The 21,683-nt window shown below is 45.6% G+C and overlaps 1 protein-coding gene across 1 annotated transcript in view; it reads left to right on the forward strand.

Moving 5' to 3' along the window:
• Nucleotides 1–21,683, forward strand: part of disp2 (dispatched homolog 2 (Drosophila)) — a 23,500-nt gene continuing 1,817 nt past the window's right edge. The window contains 14 exon segments of the mRNA XM_034194942.1: nucleotides 1–227; nucleotides 6,440–6,572; nucleotides 7,135–7,376; nucleotides 7,455–7,484; nucleotides 7,577–7,700; nucleotides 10,726–10,841; nucleotides 11,594–11,709; nucleotides 12,058–12,155; nucleotides 18,285–18,446; nucleotides 19,251–19,533; nucleotides 19,536–19,915; nucleotides 19,917–21,190; nucleotides 21,192–21,569; nucleotides 21,571–21,683. Coding sequence (XP_034050833.1) covers nucleotides 133–227; nucleotides 6,440–6,572; nucleotides 7,135–7,376; nucleotides 7,455–7,484; nucleotides 7,577–7,700; nucleotides 10,726–10,841; nucleotides 11,594–11,709; nucleotides 12,058–12,155; nucleotides 18,285–18,446; nucleotides 19,251–19,533; nucleotides 19,536–19,915; nucleotides 19,917–21,190; nucleotides 21,192–21,569; nucleotides 21,571–21,683 — 3,544 coding nt within the window. The 5' untranslated portion in view covers nucleotides 1–132.

Here is a 21,683-nt window from a genome sequence, read left to right on the forward strand (position 1 = left end):
CTCAGTCAGTCCCGGTGCAGCATCCTCAGAAACAAACCTGTGATCCTTGTGTGGACAGATGAGTGCAGTTTGGTTCAGATAGTCCACATTTACAGCAGATTTATTTTTCTTTTAATACTCGCATGGGGAGAGATGGATTCTTGCTCCACAGTAAGAGAAAGCATCGATGCGATTGTGATGGATGAGTCTCCCTCAGATGAAAAGCAAATTGAGGATTCTTGCCAAAGGTAGGCTGTTTTTCACCCCTCGCCTGTGGATCTCTCTCTGGCTCACAGCGTAACTTCATTAGAAGAAATGCATCTGATTTAGTGAACATATGTTTAATCTTCATCTGATCATTGTTGTTGCTTCATAAGATGCAGCAATAAGATTATGTGGCAGAATGTGATTTGTGATCAGCAGCTTTGGCAGGATCCTTTTAACTGGTGTTGTCATGAGTTTTTGAGAATGTCTTGTGTAATTTTCTAGACAGGGTACAATATAGTATATATCTAGTATATGAAGTCTAATCGTATGACTTAAAGGGGTCATAGCCACTAAACATGTCTGTATTGTTTCAATAAGACAATAGCACCAGCTAGTTATAGTAACAACATCAGATCGGTAGTGGCCCACAATTATATGCTAATGTGACAGTACAGCTGCAAAGCAGATAAATGTCCATTTGCACACCGTGCCTATTCCAAAACAATACTGGTATCCAATATCAGATGGTACGCTTAATTAAAAAACAATATATAATAAAAATACTGATGTGCAGTCGATTCTATGTTGCTGACCGAGCAAGTATACTGTTGTTGTATTGCTGACATATGCCAATATAATGAAAGATGCTGGAACATACTAAAATTACACAGAGTCTACATTTGGTCCTACTTCTAAAACTTTGTCAAAGTGTTAAATAAACTCTATCATATAGCATAAATGACTTTTCAACAATATAACACAATGATAGAGTTTATTTAATATTGTTTGGAACCAAATGTAGCCTGAGTGGAGTGTATTTCACCCTGCAAAATTTACTTGTGAACAAGTTAGTCATGTTTACTGGGAATTGTGAAATTTTTTAATGTAGGTATTTACTCTCTTAATGTAGTTAGAAACTGGTTAGGTTCTTGTTATATGCACACTATTATTATAACTTTATTTTGTCATTTGATTTTTAAAGGGACCACAATGAAAATAAGTGTTTTCACTTTCTTGTGTTACCCATGTATGGTTAACGTATTTACAATTATATTATGTACTTACATTGAACTTACTAAATAAAATCATGCACACACACACACACACACACACACACACACACACACACACACACACACACACACACACACACACACACACACTCTTTTAACATAAAGATGAATTACTGCTCACTGCTGGAATTGCGTGTTAGTGCTGAATGCAGTTAGCAACATTAGCTTATATTTGCAGTTCCTCCAAAATTATTAGTCCTATCAACGTTCCGTTTTCGCAGTGTTCATTCTTGACCCAAAATACATAAGCATATTAAACGGGACATGCCAGCTCTCCTTAGTTTCTCCATGATCAAAGTTAAATATGCACACACGCAGAGCTTTGTGTCTGTTCCGCGTTCTGCTCCAAGCAGGTGCTTCTATTTTTAGACATGCACACACAGAGATGGTGGCAGAAGACAACAAACGCAATACAATTTTCACTCATGGTGAAGGCAACATGACACTTAAATTGACTAAACCCATTGAAATACAAAAACGCAATAAATCAAGAACACTATCAACACTGTTAAACTAACATGAACCAAAATAACAATATTTAAAACCCCAAACTCCCACGGTGCATTGCAGAACAATATCTTGTTTACTGGTTAGCAAAAATAGCTAATTTCTCCAAAAAATTTGTAATATCAACTTTCCATTTTTGCATTGTTTATCCTTGACTCAAAATACATAATACCAAACTGCAAATGTCAGCTTGCCCTGGTTTTTCTGTGATCAAAGCCATAGACACGCACGGGGTGGTTCTAACACCCACCATGTGGAGTTTTCATTGTTCTTTTCTAATTTGTACCAACTCTTTGTATTCCTTCTTCTTTGTTTTAATCTTTGACAGAGACAGCAGCATAGATCAGGGCAGCGCACATACACAAATCTGTTCATCCTCCTGCTTCGGTCAGTCTGAGTCACTGCTGTCAACCCATCACTCATGCCGTTCCTCGCAGTAGACTGGGAAGTAAAAATGAAATGGCTGAGTGGCTGCACACATGAATGTGAGGCTATGAGGGAACTGCTTAGCCCTCAGAAGCCCAAACCTACAGGTGTAATATCATCATGTTCACTTCCTGGCTGCCTGTTTCTCACTTTCAGCACATTTATTAGAAAACGCATACATTTTCAGCTCTATTCAGCTTGGGCCAAGTTAATATTACAGTGCATTGATTTGGAGGTCATAAGATCAAAGTCTGAGTTGTCAATATTAACCACAGTCTGAGGGATGACGTTCTTGCTCTGCAATGCCTCTTCCTCTATTAAACAACACACCACGCATGCCAAATTCAGTCAATTTGAAAGAGTAACTCTTTATGTCACTGTCTCCACTGTATGCGTCTGCAGACCTTAGTGGATCCAGATATTTGATTGGCAGCTCCTCAATTTTTGACACTTGCTGAGTGACTTTAACAGGGATCAGAGTGGACAGGCCTTTGCACCTCTTTAATTTATTACGACTAGGTAACGGTACCTGTGGGCATCATGACATTGAAGGGTACAACAATTTGACGTTTGATTGCAGTGACCATGACCTTCACTGAAATGACTGACATCTGGCTGAGCTTACCAGGGCAATTATTGAATCCACCTAAGTGCCACATTTTGTCTAAATCGAGTTGAAAATAAAATTCCTCATCCTCAACCTGGGTCAAAACAAATTCTTTAAGGAACCCACCCTCCAACTTTGGTGAATATCAGAATGAAAAATAAAAATGTTGTCCTTTGACCTCAATGACGATGACATTTGTCTAAACCATTTAAGGGCATTGCTGGGGTTGGACCTTCATCCACATTCTGTTTGGGGAAAATTGGACAAAGGACGTGGGAGGAGTAGGGGAACTAGACAGTGCACTTTTTTTTAAAGCCATGACTGCATCACATAAACGTTGGTTGGCATACTTTATGATTTATTTATTTATTTATTTTTTTGGAAAGTGTACCCAGAGCCCTGAATTGGAAAAATTTTTTTGGAAAAAAAAAAAAAAACTTGAGGTGGTAAAACTTAACATATTCTCAAGAAAGGTTGGCTTCTAAACATGCAAAAGACTGAGAGCCACGCCCTACTTTTTCTGGGTCAGGCTCAAAACTTGTTTGCTTATTGTAAGCAATGCATGTCTGAATATAGCCGCAAGCAAAAAATGAGGGGGACGTGCAGTTTTCCCTAGAGGATAAATGATACCAAAACGTTTTATTTTTACATTAATTTATATATTTATGCATTTGTCCTTCCTCACAATTGGGCCCTGAGCCTATGCACCAAATTTGGCTTTAACACATCATAGCGTTGCTGAGATATGACCTCACTTCCTATTTGGTGGCTTTGCCCTTGATTTCAATAGGCTGTAACAGATTATCGCTTTGAAAATTCAAACAGCTACATAGATAGAGATCTGAGGCTTGGTTTGAAGATCAGTTTTATACATTTTTGTGAATATTGGACAAAAAAAAAAAAAAAACTGACCTGTGCAATTTTTTCCATAAAATCCAATTCTATGGCAATTTTGCAATGGCAATAAATGATTTCCTAGGGTGTTGGTCCAAGAAATCCAACACTACTGAAAATCTGGCATGTAGTTCCAACATTTCATGCAGAAACAGATCTCCAAATATGACCCACTGGTGGCGCTACAACGCTGGAGGTGCAGACATGAAACTTGGTGAAAAGATTGGCAGGACTGCCCCCAGTAAAAGTACCAAATTTCACAACTATTTACCATACAGGTATACTGTTAAAATTAAATGTGACAGAGGGTTGACAGGACACCAGCAATAATGGATGAAGCATCATTCTATATATCTACAGTTCTGTCGTACTGACCAATGGGGGATGATCAATCAAACGAAGCTTTGGTGCAGTCAATAATGATGTACTCAAAGTATGCTTACAAATAACCTGTTACAATAAACCATAAGCATAATGTCTTAAATTTTGGGTTTACACACTATTTTTTCCCAGAGATCACTGTGCCATCTGTTCGTTTGTTATTCAGTGTGTGGAGCAGCTCAGCAACACCTCTAATTTTATCCACCTGGTGAATTATTAATGAGGTCGGCAACATGCGTTTTTCCTGTTTTGCTTGCTGGTCAGCCCTGTGGAAATCCTTTAAACACCTCGACCTGGCTCCTGTGGTGCAGCCAGAGAGCTTAAATAGTATTTGAAAGCAATTTAGTTTGACCTGTGTGATGTACCAGATATGATGGTCTGATCACGCTGCAGCAGTAAAGCAATAAAAACCCAGAATAATGTACTGACTTTTTAAATCAGTTTACTCACTCCGCCATCTAAACAAGATGACAAACACACTGTGTGAGGAACTGCTGAGCATACACTGGCCTATTTATTATTTGGATCAAATTACAGTTTTATTGTAATGCAGAGACAAAATGCTGTGGTTCAGTGTGTTGCTGAGCTCCGTCATTAATCGGTTCCTTTATTCTTCTGCTACTCCAAACCAGCTATTCGGCACACTACTCTCAAATCTGTGTGGCTCCTTACGACATGCAAATAAAACCATGTTAAGGTCATTCAGCCTGTGTTGATTTACTGTGTTACCATAGTGACAGGAAAGTGTGGTTTCTTCCCATCTACTGTGGAAAAACAAGTATGTGGTAGACGACACAGGCCTGATGTTCCCTTATTACTAGAGATATAACATTACTCATACAGGAGGCAAAACATGTCAGTGTGAAGAGAAAAGTCTGTTGAATCATTTTAAAATTAAAAGTTTGGTAAACTGCCGAACAGTAATATGACCTTTTTTGCATATTTGGGGCTTTATGACATCATAATGATAGTTTAAGAAAGTGATAAATTAAAACATTTTAAGAGTCAGATTTCCATCACTAGCAAACTCTATTCATGCTCTCCTCCTAATCCATGAAACAGGTTTCATTGGTCAATGTGACTAAACCGGCAATGAGTCCTTGTTTTCAACATTCAACTCAAAGCCTCTGAGCTGAACATCAAAGCAACTGAACACAAGCCGAACTACAGCGAGCTGAACAAAAGGCTAATTAAATCTAATTGACAACATCCTAAAACTTTCATATTTAACTGACTTGTTTTATATTCATAAGGCACTAAGTTGCTAATAGTTACCAAACTCTTTACACCACTTTATGGGAGGTGATGGTCCTGTGGTTAAGCGTTGGGCTTGAGACCAGGGGACCTTCAGTTCAAACCCCCGCCAGGCCAGACAATCATTCAGGGCCATTGTGCAAGGTTCTTATTCCCTGAATTGAGCGCCTTGCGCGACAGCACTCTGACATGAGTCTGGGTGAATGAGAGGCATCATTGTAAAGCACTTTGAGCTTCTGATTCAGATGGAAAAGTGTTACGTAAATACAGCCTATTACACAACTTTCATTATGTAAGATAGAATAACTGCTGAAAACATTTTTTTTAATTGACGTTACTCTAATTCTCTATTTTTTAAAATCCACCTCCCTATACTTTTTGCATCTAATCAATCTCTCTCTCTCTCGCTAAACCCATATTTAAAAAAACCTGGAACAAATAGAAAATGCAAATAAAAACAGTGATTCTGACACGCTAAATTTTATTTATTTTTTTTGTTTAATCCAACCTGCAAAAGAAACCAGTAAATTTAAGCAAATTTAAATAAAGGATCTGGATAAAGAAAGTGGTACAGCGTGTTATAATGAATTTCTGGAGGATAAAAAACCTGCATGAAATCGATGCTTCAGCATGTGAACGTACAATACGCTGCAGGAACACTTGCTCCTGACTGCATGCCATTGATTCATGACTGCGTTTCATATTACCTATCCTGGCCAGCTGCCTACATCTAATGGGGTGTGTTGCAGTGAAAATAGTCTCCTCCTCACTTACGTTTTCCTCTTCAGCTCCTCTTGCCCCCCCTTCCAGGAGAACCGTATGTTACCCAGAACTCCATTCCTTACCTCATTAGCTCTGCCATGTGGCTCAACACTCCACTGACTATGAGATGAAGCCAAGCTAAGAATATCTAAGGAGCTGGAATGTCAGTCAATGTGCACTTCCACAAATATTAATGTCTGCGTGCACTGCAGACATGGATTTTTGCCCCTTCAATTTGAAAAGTTTCAACTGTCAATTTGCGTCTCATTTCTTCTCCCCCGGCTTTGCATTTCCTTCTCGTCTCTCCTGTGCTCTCCCACATTCTCACCCGTCTCGTGTTTTTCCTCAGCGACATCCCGGCGGTTTCTCTGTGCCCTCCTGACAGCGAGGCCCAGCTGACAGCCGTGCAGTCGGAAGGGGAGCTTTGTGACAGCTGCAGCAGCCTGGGCAGACCTTCCTCTCCCTGCCAACTTTATCACCAAGTACGTCGGCATCCTGACTTTCTATGTACTGTTTTGCATGAATAAAAAGTTTGACATCTACAAGAATTTGGAAGGCCCTAGCAAAAATAGCCATTCTGACTCTTCATAGTGCTATGAGTTGAATAACAAGTTGATAATAATGTGCAGTGGATTCCTGATGAGGGGTTCAATGTGTAAGACCACACCCCTTGTCGGCAATCGAGTTGTAATGACTGAGTGCAGCGCTGCTGAATGACAGCGGGGCTAATGTAAGCAGCTTACTGTGTAATCTGTTGTTTTAAAAGGTTTCTTTAAAATTCCTCTATAACTGTGATACTATTACTGTAGCAAACATCACAAAGCCATCAATACCTGCTAATAAGTGGTAGTGGTGCTAACATACAAATTATGTAATACTAATATCCCCATCACACAGAATGGCGTCAGAATGACTAATCCGAAAAGTGTCAGATTTCAGTTCCAAAACGTTCAGACAGCCATTCTTTTTTTTGCTATAGGCTTGGGTTAGCATCATGTATGGTACATGCTATTTCCAGTTACCTGGTGTCATTTGATATTTTAGGTCCCTCATGGTCCCCACAACCTTGCTTACAATTCACCACAGTACCTGACATGTCACCGTTGCAATCATCGTGAGCCAATCAAACCAAACAGTTGCAGTGAGCGTCAATCAAATGCAACATGTTCTGCTGGAGGTGCAGTGGTTCAAGTGGAACATCACGGCATGGCGAGAAGTCGCTGGATGCATGGACCACGTGACGGCGGGACGCACAAATCAACACAGCAACACGTGGTGACAGTGAGGTATAAGCCAGCATTTTGTGTGCATTCATTGCTGCTGAACCATTATTTTAATAATCTCATTATTATTAATGATTGCAGGAAAGGTAGAGTCTACTATGTCCTCAGAAGGTAAGAACTGAAATGCAACTTCACTTTTAAAAGCTACTGCATGCAGACCTCTTCTTATAGTATTAACCATTTTTGTTGATTGCGTTTTCCAGTTATGCACAGGTGTTATTGGATTATCCGTTAGCGGTGCTGGTGGGTTGTGCCGTGCTGCTGTTGGGGTTTTCGCTGGCCGGCCTCTTTATTGGTCCACTGCCAGACTTCTCTGACCCTCTACTGGTGAGACTTAGTGATCTTCACCCCAGAAAGCACATCAGCCACAAAAATGCACACGCGCACACACTGAAATAGGAATATTGATGGCACGTAACCCGGTGTCGCCAACCGAACAGTCCCCCCTAAAAATCGGTCCACCCTGCCTTCTCACTGCACATACGTCATTTCTGCGTGTCAGCCGCGGTTCACCGATTATCACCTCGTTTCTGCTTCAGGCTGCACTCCAGTCATCATTCATCTCAGCGACAGATATCTGAAGCTTTTGTACAACAATCATTTCCACATAAATTCAGCATTATTTCATAATAAAAGACGGAGGAAGTGATCAGAGCGTTCACTGCACTTACGTCATTTCAAAGTGTCAGTAGCGACTCACTGATTAGTGCCTCATTTCTCCTTAAAACTGACTTTAGAATGATTTAAGAGGTTTCCCTTTGATTGCTTTGGGTGTAGACACATGCACACTGAAGGTGGGGCTGACCAACTGTTTAGGGGAGGACCGTTCAGTCTGCGACACGGAGTTATTTTTATCTATATAAACATGCCGTCAGTGACATTTCATGGTTGTTTGCATTTTCTTTAACAAACAATACAAACATTCAAAAGCCATTTCATCGACATGTGGAGTTAATAATTTGCATTTTTTTTTATGTCATTTGAGTCTATGCTTTGATTGATATGTTACATTATATTATTATTTGAATATGGCATTTCATATCGTTTTCAAAAATCAGTTTTATTATCAATTATATGAACATAAAAGGATTCTTATTAAACAGGTTATTGGAAAAGACTCAGACAAAATTAAACAGAAGATTTAGAATATTTTAAACTGCAAATCCTCAGTACCCCAAACCTCCTGAACAGTTTATTTAAACTTGAACTCACAGCAAATATAAGATTTTGTTCGGCTTATGTACTTACTGAAACTTTGTAGAAATTGTGGGAAATTTGTCATTTTTATATATAAAATAATAATAATAATGGATTGTAGCTAACAGCTCCTCTGTCTTGTCAAGTTAAACTCAGTCGCAAGGAACACTGACAGCATGCCTTTCACAGTAAAATTATTTGCTGGGATGCTGGCATTAAATGTTTTATTGTGAAATGGTGCGAGCAGCATCAACTATTTGATGTTGTACTTTGCTACCAGTGAGCCACACTTGGTATTATTTGCAAACAAATGTGAAAAGAACACATTTAACTGACTGCTGTTCTTAAAAGTCATTCTCCTGCAGTCTTGTTTTCTCACTTTACCCTGACACTGAAGTTCTTGGACAGAGTTAGCTTACAGTCACAAGACGCCACGGGGGACGCCATCTTGGAAGTACTCATGTTACGATGTTAAAATTAGGGAAAAACCCTGTTGTGTCTGATGATTTGCAGATGTCCATGCTGGTTATACGGTCACAAATTGAGCTTTAAAAAGGCGCTTTACGGCGATGCATTAGCAGAACCATGAAATGGCCATTTGCGACCGTATAACCAGATGAACGTCCACAAATCAGTTGCAAGAGGGTTATTCCCATTCTAATTCAATTCCATCGTTTGCACAGTTTATTTTTCTGTAGGTAATTCGGTCGGTGAGGCTTATTGTCAAGCCGAGGCAGCGTCGCTTCAACAGTGGTCAGGACGCAAAGTAATCCATCAAATGTGAAATGGTAATTCTGTATCAGAATCCACATCAATACTTTCGTATTTCACCCATTTCGGTGGTACACGACTTTCTCTCATCCTGAGCTAACAGCGCTAACAGCGCTAACAGCCAGCAGCACGAGCAGCCGGTGTTCTGTCGAATTGTGTGTCTCGTCACATAAATCAACAGTTCTGCGTCCCAACAACATTGCGCATGCGCAGTTGCACAGAGGACAGGAATGACATCTCGTCAAAACACCGGTCAGGGCGCAGAGTAATACATCCAAATGTGAAATGGTCAAATATTTTGCCACCGTTACCCCGATAATATACGCTCTGAAATCTCACAGGCTTAACCAATCAGATTCACTGACAAAATGGAATTGGATTAGAATAAAGGTTTAATGTCAAAATAAAGGTTTAGAAAATTAACAGCAAAACTTTTCATAATAAAGGATGTGTATCATCATACCATGTACAAGCCATATCCAAACGCTGAGGTTGCGCTAACAGAGATATGCGAGCCACACACACACACACACACACACACACACACACACACACACACACACACACACACACACACACACACACACACACACACACACACACACACACACACACACACACACACACACAAAACAGAAACGTTTTTGCTTTATAGATCACCTGAATTTGCAAGCAAAATTTGTTTCTAGCTAAACAGGGATTTTATTTTTTTTAATCAAATTAGATGATGTACATGTCAATATGACACATGCTGCCATAAGCTAACATGGAGAGCGTAATGGCTAGTAGGCTATGGTAGCTATCTTGCTAGTATGTAATGTGTCTCTCTATCCATAATAAATGAATCATCACTTGAAGAGAGTAATTTGCCCATTATTTTATTCCTCCAATTTGTATCAATTTGTCATTAGAAGACGTACTTCAGTAGGGAATATTTTTTTCCCCCACAATTAGATGATCTATTATGACTTAAGCAATCATCTTAAAATATCAGCACCCATTCAAATATTACTGCTTTTGCATCAGCTCTCTGCCTCACTTCATCTCACCTGCAAACTGATTTTTAAAACCTGTCCTTATTCAAATTTCATAAGAATACTTGCGAGCACTCCTGGTGTTAACAAGTCTGTCCAGAGGCGGGTGAAATGCATAAAATATTCAAAAGACGTGTTAAACACAGAAGTGCAGAAGCACCTCCCTATTATAAATATGATCAAATGCTCAATGACAAAAAGCTTTTATGGCAGAAGGTCAGACCACATTATCAGGTGGTCCTCATGTAAAGTAATTCATCAGCTGTTTAGGTGCTTTGATCAGCACTGATGTCTACATCGTGACATTAGCGTTGATATCTATTTTGTGAATGTGTGATCTCTTTCCTCAGGGCTTTGAGCCAAGGGGAACATATATTGCAGTTCGCCAGTCCAGCTTGTTCAGGTTGCAGGAGAACACCGGTGCGGGCAAAACCCTGTCTCGTTTACCACCACAGCTCGGTCAAAGGTTAGCAGAAGCTCAGTGAGACATTTCCACCCATTGTGAACTGTATGGCCCAACAGAGACACTTTACAAAAGGTGATGACTACGTATATGAAGAATAGCCCTTGTTCTCACTTTCACAGACACGCATTCCAGGAGTTCACAGGCTATAAACATAAACAGGCAAGCAGATACCTCCATGTGATGTGTGGAAAAGCAACTGTAGACTAACCAAAGCATCCCTGTAGTATAATTTTATAATTTTAGCACAGCCTTGGTGTTTCCAGTAAACCTCCTAATGATATTATGGAAGGTACAATATGGAATGGAAATCCAAGGGATTACTAAAAGTTTGTAATGCAAGTTTTTTAATTTTATTTCCAAGCATCTTGAAAGTCCTGCCATTATTAAAATAAGATCCCGGCACAATGACAGAATACCCACATTCAACACAAACACTCTAGTGAACCCTCTCAAGTATCCCAACATAAGAACAAGGTTTCTCACAGTCAATGCTGGGATAGGCTCTAAACCACCCATGACCTTTGACTGGAGTAACTAGGTATAGAAAATGGATACTTGGATATCAGCATTCTTTAGTGTCTACCAGACTAGCTATACAAGACAAATCCAGATTTCACAAATGGCCCCAATATGAACTAACTCAGGTTCCAGCCTAGCTACCTATGCACACATACTGCAATGTCAACATGTTATAAAATTTTTAACTTGTTTTCAGTCATCACCATGTGTCTGTCCATTCTTATCTGTGCTAGCACGGGGGCAGCAATCAGTGGAAAAGGCGGTAGCAGCCGAAAGTCATCAAGACTTCGCAACAGGAGGATGTTGGTCCGAGACTCTTCTCCAGATACGTTCCTCTGTGATGCTCCAGGTGAGTCCTCCTCATATGGTCTTTACATTTTAAGTTTTGGCCATTTTAGATTCCATCTCCATTAAAAAAAATAATAATAAATTAAATAAAATGGTTGGGGGAGATGGAAGCTGCTCCATATCGTCTAAAACTGTATGAAAATACACCAAATAAAGTGAGGATGTATTTGCCAGAAATATCTGTATCTATAAGTATTATTTGTGACTTTCTCACACTGTACAGGAAACTGTAACAGGTGACAATAGTGTCACTGTGTGAACATCCACTGCATAACCATCCGCACACACTGATGAATCACTGTTGGCCGTCTTGCTATTGTACACTGAATCCATCTGTGTCTCTGTGCAGGGGAGCATTTGGCCCAGCTGGTGTTTCGAGCAGAAAACTCAGCCAGTCTCTGGAGTCTGAAGGCCATACACGCCATGTGTGAGATGGAACAATCAAGGGTTCGATCTGATAAACTCATCAATCTCACCTTTGGACCCTTTGTTTCTTTCTCCATCTCTTTTATTCATCATGCCATCATTGTTGTGTGGGCCGCTGAAGAGGAGGTACTGCTGGCCCACCACCACCAGAGGGTGCCCCGCCTGGAGTGCGGGCTCCAGGCACCGGAGGGCGCTGCCGCTGAAGAGGAGCAGCCCAGGTGACAGCCGTCACCCATCACCTGAAACAGCTGACAGTCATCAGCCGAGGGGTATATCAGCTGGACGGCATCTCCATCTCACTGCCGAGATATCGTTCTACCAAGAAGGTAACGCACTCAGCCAGTCATCATATTTCTGAGGACTAACCTGTTTTTGCTTGTGCTTGAGACAGTTGAAGACTGAACTTGATCCATATCGGATAAGTACCCTTCACTGCAATATTGTTTGTGACTAGAGGTGGAGGTGGTGTTTCCACCCTACGTGTTGCTGGGTGCAGCCGCACCCACATCTGACTGTTTCTGTTCCTCGCCAGCAGTACCGGATCCGACGAGCGGAGGCAGTGGCCACCTGGGAGTTCGGGACTTGGCAGCTCCAGTATTCCCGGGGTTCGGTGGCAGAGGAAATCGGGTGGTTCCGGTTCGACTCGGACGGACGTCTCCTATCGTCGAGCCTGCCCACACGTCACCAGTAGAATTGGTTTATTCTTACAATTGTGATCTGTTGTGTTTGTTGTGCGAATTCACAACAGTAAAACCTTGTTATTTGACTTCTTCATTGTCCGTTCATTTGCGCCCCCTGTTGTGGGTCCGTGTTCCTCACTTTCCCCAACAGGATATCTCGGCCAACGTCATGGATCCCGAGGGGCGTCAACCGGCTGTTGAACGGCCGATGGAAGAACAGGACGCGCAGGTGTCCGCAGGAGGGGTAATCGGTGAGTTGCAGCGGATCCTCACCGCTTTCACGACTCGGTTAGATTTGATGACCGAGCAGAACGTCCTCCTTAACCGCAGGGTGGAGGCTCTCGCCGCGCAGGTGGAAGCGCGCCCTCCGGGCGCCGCTGCGGCTCTCCCTCCCGTAGACCCTGTGCGTAACATTGACATTCCACTGGTCGTTCAACGACCCCTCCCACCTTCCCCGGAAGCATACATAAGCCCCCCAGAGCCGTACGGAGGCTGTGTGGAGACGTGCGCGGATTTCCTCATGCAGTGTTCGCTCGTCTTCGCACAGCGTCCAGTTATGTACGCGACCGATGCTAGCAAGGTAGCTTATGTAATAAACCTGCTTCGCGGCGAGGCACGCGCTTGGGCTACAGCGCTCTGGGAGCAGAATTCACGGCTCCTTCAGACATATGATGGGTTTGTGAGGGAGTTCAGAACCGTGTTCGATCACCCTAATAGAGGAGAAACCGCTTCAGCTGTGCTACTGTCAATGAGACAGGGGCGTCGGAGCGCAGCTGCCTATGCAGTCGACTTCCGCATCGCAGCTGCGAGGTCCGGCTGGAATAGCACTGCCCTTCGCGCCGCCTTTGTAAACGGACTGTCATTGGTTCTTAAGGAGCACCTGGTGGCTAAGGACGAACCGCGGGATTTAGATGGGCTCATCGATCTTGTCATACGACTAGACAACCGGTTAGAAGAACGTCGGCGGGAACGAGACGAAGGGCGTGGCCGGGCACGCGCCGTCCCTCTCCCTTCCGGTTCCGACCGCGCTCCGCCTTCCCCACGCTCCACGGCCCCTGCGCTCCGTGGGGCCACAGCTCCCCCTGCTGACGAAGCTATGGACACGAGTAGGGCAACATTTAGGGCACCAGGTGCACAGAGGAGGCAGGCCCACGGAGCTTGTTTTGTTTGTGGCTCGATAGAGCACCACGTAAGAGACTGCCCCGAACGGTTAAACACCAACGCCCGCCCCTAGAGACTGGGCTAGGGGTGGGCCAAGACATTCACGTGGGACACACCCACATCGCCACACGACTCCCAGTTACGATCCTTTATGAGGACTCAACCCTGAAGGCCCCAGCACTGGTGGACACGGGCTCGGAGGGGAATCTGTTGGACAGCAGATGGGCTAGGGAGGTAGGGCTCCCTCTGGTGGTGCTCACCTCGCCTGTGCAGGTGCGGGCGCTAGATGGCTCCGTACTCCCTCCAATCACGCATAAGACACCACCTGTAACTCTGGTGGTGTCAGGAAATCACCGGGAGGAAATCGAGTTTTTTGTGACTCCTGCTACCTCCCGTGTGATTTTGGGGTTTCCTTGGATGTTAAAGCACAATCCCCGGATCGACTGGCCGTCCGGGGTAGTGGTGCAGTGGAGCGAGACCTGCCATCGGGTATGTTTAGGTTCCTCGGTTCCTCCCGGCTCCCAGGCTAAGGAGGAGGTCAGAGTCCCGCCCGATCTGGGGGCGGTGCCGATGGAGTACCATGACCTGGTTGACGTGTTCAGCAAGGATCTGGCGCTCACCCTTCCACCCCACCGTCCTTATGATTGCGCCATTGATTTGGTTCCGGGCAGTGAGTTCCCGTCCAGCAGGCTGTACAACCTCTCACGGCCTGAGCGCGAATCAATGGAGACCTACATCCGGGACTCGTTAGCCGCCGGGTTGATCCGGAATTCCACCTCCCCGATGGGCGCAGGTTTCTTTTTTGTGGGTAAGAAAGACGGCGGACTTCGCCCATGCATTGATTATAGGGGGCTGAACGAGATCACGGTTCGCAATCGATACCCGTTGCCCCTGTTGGATTCAGTGTTCACGCCCCTGCATGGAGCCCGAATATTCACGAAGCTCGATCTTAGAAATGCGTATCACCTGGTTCGGATCCGGAAGGGAGACGAGTGGAAGACGGCATTTAACACCCCGTTAGGTCACTTTGAGTACCTGGTCATGCCGTTCGGTCTCACCAACGCTCCCGCGACTTTCCAAGCGTTGGTTAATGATGTCTTGCGGGATTTCCTGCACCGGTTCATCTTCGTATACCTAGACGATATACTCATCTTTTCTCCGGACCCTGAGACCCATGTTAGGCATGTACGTCAGGTCCTTCAGCGGTTGTTGGAGAACCGACTGTGAAGGGCGAGAAGTGCGAGTTCCACCGCACGTCTTTGTCCTTTCTGGGGTTCATCATCTCCTCCAACTCCGTCGCTCCTGATCCGGCCAAGGTTGCGGCGGTGAGAGACTGGCCCCAACCCACAAGCCGTAGGAAGCTGCAACAGTTCCTCGGTTTTGCTAATTTCTATAGGAGGTTCATCAAGGGCTACAGTCAGGTAGTTAGCCCCCTGACAGCCCTGACCTCTCCAAAAGTTCCCTTCACCTGGTCGGATCGTTGCGATGCCGCGTTCAAGGAGTTGAAACGTCGGTTCTCGTCTGCACCCGTTCTGGTGCAGCCCGATCCTAGTCGCCAGTTAGTGGTTGAAGTGGACGCCTCGGACTCAGGGATAGGAGCCGTGCTGTCCCAGAGCGGGAAGACCGATAAGGTTCTACACCCGTGTGCCTATTTTTCCCGCAGGTTGACCCCGGCCGAACGGAACTATGACGTCGGCAATCGAGAGCTCCTTGCGGTGAAAGAGGCTCTTGAGGAGTGGAGACATCTGTTGGAGGGAACGTCCGTGCCATTCACGGTTTTCACTGACCACCGGAACCTGCAGTATATCAGGACCGCCAAGCGGCTGAATCCCAGGCAAGCCCGCTGGTCACTGTTCTTCGGCCGTTTTGACTTCCGGATCACCTACCGTCCCGGGACCAAGAACCAGAGGTCGGATGCCTTGTCCCGGGTACATGAAGAAGAGGTCAAAACGGAGCCGTCGGATCCCCCGGATCCCATCATCCCGGAGTCCACTATCGTGGCCACCCTCACCTGGGACGTGGAGAAGACCGTCCGGGAGGCCCTGGCATGAAGCCCGGACCCCGGAACTGGGCCGAAGAACAGGCTCTACGTCCCACCAGAAGCTAGGGCTGCCTGGACTTCTGCCACGGTTCGAAGCTCTCCTGTCATCCTGGGGTGCGTAGAACCGTGGCAGTCGTCCGGCAGCACTTCTGGTGGGCATCCCTGGAGACCGACATCTGGGACTATATCCAGGCCTGTACCACCTGCACCAGGGGCAAAGCCGACCACCGCATGTCCTCGGGTTTGCTACAGCCGCTGCCCGTACCTCATCGCCCCTGGTCTCACATCGGCTTGGATTTTGTCACGGGCCTCCCGCCGTCCCAGGGAAACACCGTCATCCTCACGATAGTGGACCGTTTCTCCAAGGCGGCCCACTTCGTGGCCCTCCCGAAGCTCCCAACGGCCCAGGAGACAGCGGACCTCCTGGTCCACCACGTCGTCCGGCTGCATGGGATACCTTCAGACATCGTCTCCGATCGCGGTCCCCAGTTCTCCTCGCACGTCTGGAGGAGTTTCTGCCGGGAACTGGGGGCCACGGTCAGTCTCTCGTCCGGGTATCACCCCCAAACCAACGGGCAAGCAGAACGGGCCAACCAGGAGATGGAGCAGACACTACGCTGTGTGACAGCCGCGCACCCGGCGGCCTGGAGTACTCATCTGGCCTGGATCGAGTACGCCCACAACAGTCAAGTGTCGTCAGCCACCGGCCTCTCTCCTTTTGAGGTGTGTTTGGGGTATCAGCCCCCATTGTTCCCAATGGTTGAGGGAGAGGTCGGCGTGCCCTCGGTCCAGGCCCACCTGCGGAAGTGCCGTCGGGTGTGGCGTGCCGCCCGTTCTGCTTTGTTGAGGGCCCGGGCGAGGGCTAAGGCCCATGCAGACCGGCGGCGGGCCCCGGCCCCTACGTATCGCCCCGGGCAGGAAGTGTGGCTATCCACCAAGGACATACCACTGCAAGCAGCCTCCCCGAAACTCAAAGACCGATACATAGGACCATATAAAATCCTCCAGATCGTCAATCCCGCCGCAGTGAGGCTTCAGCTTCCGGCCTCACTGCGGATCCATCCTGTATTCCATGTGTCCAGGATCAAGCCACATCACACTTCACCCCTCTGTACTCCCGGTCCGGCGCCACCTCCTGCCCGGATCATCGATGGCGAGCCGGCTTGGACCGTGCGCCGGCTTCTGGATGTCCGACGGATGGGCCGGGGTTTTCAATACCTGGTGGACTGGGAGGGGTACGGCCCCGAAGAACGCTCCTGGGTGAAAAGGAGCTTCATCCTGGACCCGGCCCTCCTGGCCGACTTCTACCACCGCCACCCGGACAAGCCCGGTCGGGCGCCAGGAGGCGCCCGTTGAGGGGGGGGTCCTGTTGTGTGGGCCGCTGAAGAGGAGGTACTGCTGGCCCACCACCACCAGAGGGCGCCCCGCCTGGAGTGCGGGCTCCAGGCACCGGAGGGCGCTGCCGCAGAAGAGGAGCAGCCCAGGTGACAGCCGTCACCCATCACCTGAAACAACTGACAGTCATCAGCCGAGGGGTATATCAGCTGGACGGCATCTCCATCTCACTGCCGAGATATCGTTCTACCAAGAAGGTAACGCACTCAGCCAGTCATCATATTTCTGAGGACTAACCTGTTTTTGCTTGTGCTTGAGACAGTTGAAGACTGAACTTGATCCATATCGGATAAGTACCCTTCACTGCAATATTGTTTGTGACTAGAGGTGGAGGTGGTGTTTCCACCCTACGTGTTGCTGGGTGCAGCCGCACCCACAGCTGACTGTTTCTGTTCCTCGCCAGCAGTACCGGATCCGACGAGCGGAGGCAGTGGCCACCTGGGAGTTCGGGACTTGGCGGCTCCAGTATTCCCGGGGTTCGGTGGCAGAGGAAATCGGGTGGTTCCGGTTCGACTCGGACGGACGTCTCCTATCGTTGAGCCTGCCCACACGTCACCAGTAGAATTGGTTTATTCTTACAATTGTGATCTGTTGTGTTTGTTGTGCGAATTCACAACAGTAAACCTTGTTATTTGACTTCTTCATTGTCCGTTCATTTGCGCCCCCTGTTGTGGGTCCGTGTTCCTCACTTTCCCCAACAATCATCCCCCCTTTCTCACATCCACATTTCCTCCATATTAAGACCACGTACCACAGAACTTACTACTCACATTACTAAATCTCCGTCTACTTCCAAGTTCTAAATTGATTCCAACTTGGCATGTGTTGGAGGGGGGGAAAAAAAAAAGCAACCTTTCACTTATTTTGATTCAGATTCGTTCTCAGGACGAGTTCCAGGATTTATGCCAGCAGCATGCGAGGGTAGAAGATGACAAGAGGGCATCCAAAGGGGGCTGCTGTCCAAGCTGGTCTCTGGGAAATTACTTGGCTGTCCTGACTAATGCATCACGCTGTCTCAGTCTAACCTCAAGCCAGGTAGTTATTTTCCCAGAAAGCTTTTCATTTATAAAACAAAAATTATATATAATGATAGTCCATGTTATACTACCGCTGTAAAAAACTGTATTCTACATGATAAAAGTTGAATGTAAAGGTTTGGGTCCCCCTGATAATTTCCATGATTTTCCTTTATAAATCATTGGTTGGTTGGATCAGCAATTTCAGTTAAATATATCATATAGTAGAAGTGAAACGAAGTTTATAGTATTTACAGAGTGTGCGCAATAATTATTTAAACAAAATTAGGCAGGTGCATAAATTTAGGCACCCTTGTCATTTTATTGATTTGAATACATTTAGCACTAATTATTGGAACACAAAATTGGTTTGGTAAGCTCATTGACCCTTGACCTCCTTACACAGGTGAATCCATTCATGAGAAAGGGTATTTAAGGTGGCCAGTTGCAAATTTTCACCTTAAATACACATATTTTATCGTTATTTATATCGTTAGCAGCCTCCAACATAAAGGAAAACCATGAAAATGATCAGGGGTGCCCAAACCTTTGCATACAACTGTAATACACATTGGGGGGAAGGGGTGCTTTACATTTTTAGTCAAATCTTAATGAGGAAACATCCTGAAGACTAACCAAGAAACTCAGCTTCTACATATCTTCTACTTGGACAACTGATGATCACCAACAGTGTCCTATATAGCAAACAGTGGGCGAGTTTGAACATTGAGCTAGCTTGGCCACACAGTGTAATGAATTCATCTCTGAAGATTTGTCAAAGTGCTGCATGTCATTGTTGATATTATATTTTATTTCACATCAGGTTTCCGACTCTCTGGCCCTGCTCCGGGAATGCGCTCCATACTATCATGAAGGGCATCTCTTGGGAAACTGTGTGGCGAGGCCCCAACATGGTAGCTGTTCCTCTGTCCCATCCCGCTGCAAGCAGTCTCACATGGTGTTCCAAATACTACACTTTCTGGTTGATAAAGACTTCCTCGGGCCACAAACTGTTGAGTACCAAATTCCAACTCTGAAGTACAGCCTTCTGTTCTTACCCTTGAACAAAGGCAAACACATGATGGAGGTATACATGAACAGTCTTGAAGCAGGGAACTGACATACAATGACACAACCATCACTGGTATGGACTTTGGCATCAAGAAGACGTTGTTCAAGCACTACCTGGCAAGAGACTCAGTATTCCCTATTTTAGCCATTGTCTCTCTTCTTTTAACCATGGCTCTATACCTCCAGTCTTTCTTCATAATAGCACTGACTGCAGTAGCAATCACCGGGTCCCTCCTAACCACATTCTTCTTCTACAAAGTAGCATTTCACTTGACTTTCTTCCCATTGGTCAACCTCTCTGCATCGCTTATTCTACTGGGAAGCTGCTCCAATCAGGTGTTCATCTTCACTGACTTCTGGAAACTCCAACTGTTGCAGAATCCCTCAGCTTCCCTGGAGAAGAGACTACACAGGGTTTTTTCAAGAAGCTGGGTATGTGATTTTAGCTTCAGGGTTGGCGTCCAGTGCAGCATTTTTCTCTGGATACCTCAGCAGCATCACAGCAATCAGATGTTTCTCTGTATATTTAGGGACTGCCTCCTTCATCAGTTCACTCTTGGCATTGGTGTGGCTTCCATGTTCGTTCATTCTTCGCGAGCGCTACACAGCTGCATCAGCTGGACCAGTAGGAGCTCAGGGATGGAACCCATGCTGCTCCAAAAGCTCCAGCAGCTTCTGGGAGACAAGCTCGCGAAAACGTTGGCTATTCAAGGTGGGGCAGAAGCTGAGAGAACTCAAACGAGGTTTCACCGACACTTGCAATTTATTATTTCTGAAGATCCTGCCTTGCGGAGTGGTGAAGTTTCGATACATTTGGGTGTGCTGGTTTGGAGTACTCGCCACTGGCGGCACATACATGTCCTGCATTGACCCAGGCATGAAGCTGCCTACTCTAGACAGCACGGTCACCCAACTTTTTCGCTCCAGTCACCCATTTGAGAGATACGATGCAGAGTATCGTCACATGTTTATGTTTGAGAGACAGAGGAATGGAGAAGATAAGCAAGTTACGTTAATGCTCGTTTGGGGTATCAAGCCAACTGATAACGGTGATCACTTCAACCCGAGAAGCAATGGTTCTTTGATTTTTGACCAAAACTTCAACATGAGCCAGCTTACTTCACAGACATGGCTAAGGGACCTATGTGGACGTGTTCAGAACCAAAGCTTTTATTCCGCTCCAGCAGCGGAGGACAGAGATGTGAGAATATTCAACATCTGTCTGGTGGAACAGCTAATACAGTGGGTGTCTGTCAGACCGTGTTCAGTGAGCGACGGTGACCTCCAGCGTTGTTGTAATGGCACCCCTTTCCCCTATCCTCCCAGTGTTTTTGAAAACTGCCTCAATATGATGTTGGTAGAGAAGTATAGTGAGGGTCATCTGGCCCACAGTGGAGGTTTGTACTTCCAACCAGATGGCAGAGTAGCTGCGCTTGTGTTACCCTTCAAAACCACATACCTCTACAGCTTCAATTACAGTAGAACTAGTCATTTCTACAAAGAAATCATGACGTGGTTTAAGCAAGAAATGTCAGGAGCACCCCAAGGACTGGAGAACGGCTGGTTCATCAGCCAGTTGTCTCTTTTTGATCTGCAAAAATCTTTAAGCTCAGAGACTCTAGTTGTAGCTGGTTTCTCAGTAAGTCTAACATTTGCCTTTCTTCTCTTAACCACCTGCAATATTCCATTGAGTGTATGGGACTGTGGCTGTAGGTGGTAGTGTGTTTGTCACAATTAGCCTCCTGGTTCTACTTGAATGGCAGCTGAGCGGCACTGAGGCGCTATTCATATCTTCAGCAGCAGGGCTCTCTGTTGACTTTATTGCCAATTACTGCATATCCTACAGTTTAGCTCCTCACTTGGACAGAATTGGGAGAGTAGCGCATGCCACAAAAAGAATGGGATGTCCTGTAGCGGTCGGGTCCGGTGCATTTTTCTGCTTGGGGATCATCATGTTACCCGCTACAGCCTTGCTGTTCAGAAAATTGGGGATTTTTCTTTTTCTAGTTAAATGTGTAGCATGTGGTTTCGCAACCTTCTTCTTTCAGTCCCTATGCTGCTTTTTGGACCCCAAAGAACTGTGGAAACATTGGCTTGCTGTGTTTGTCAGACCACACTGGCGGTGTGCTGTCCTCTTGCTTGGCAGCAGAACCTGGTTCCTCATCAGCCTCCACTGCCAATGGAG

Source organism: Thalassophryne amazonica, chromosome 19 (genome assembly GCF_902500255.1).
Source record: "Thalassophryne amazonica chromosome 19, fThaAma1.1, whole genome shotgun sequence".
Taxonomy (NCBI): Eukaryota; Metazoa; Chordata; class Actinopteri; order Batrachoidiformes; family Batrachoididae; genus Thalassophryne; species Thalassophryne amazonica.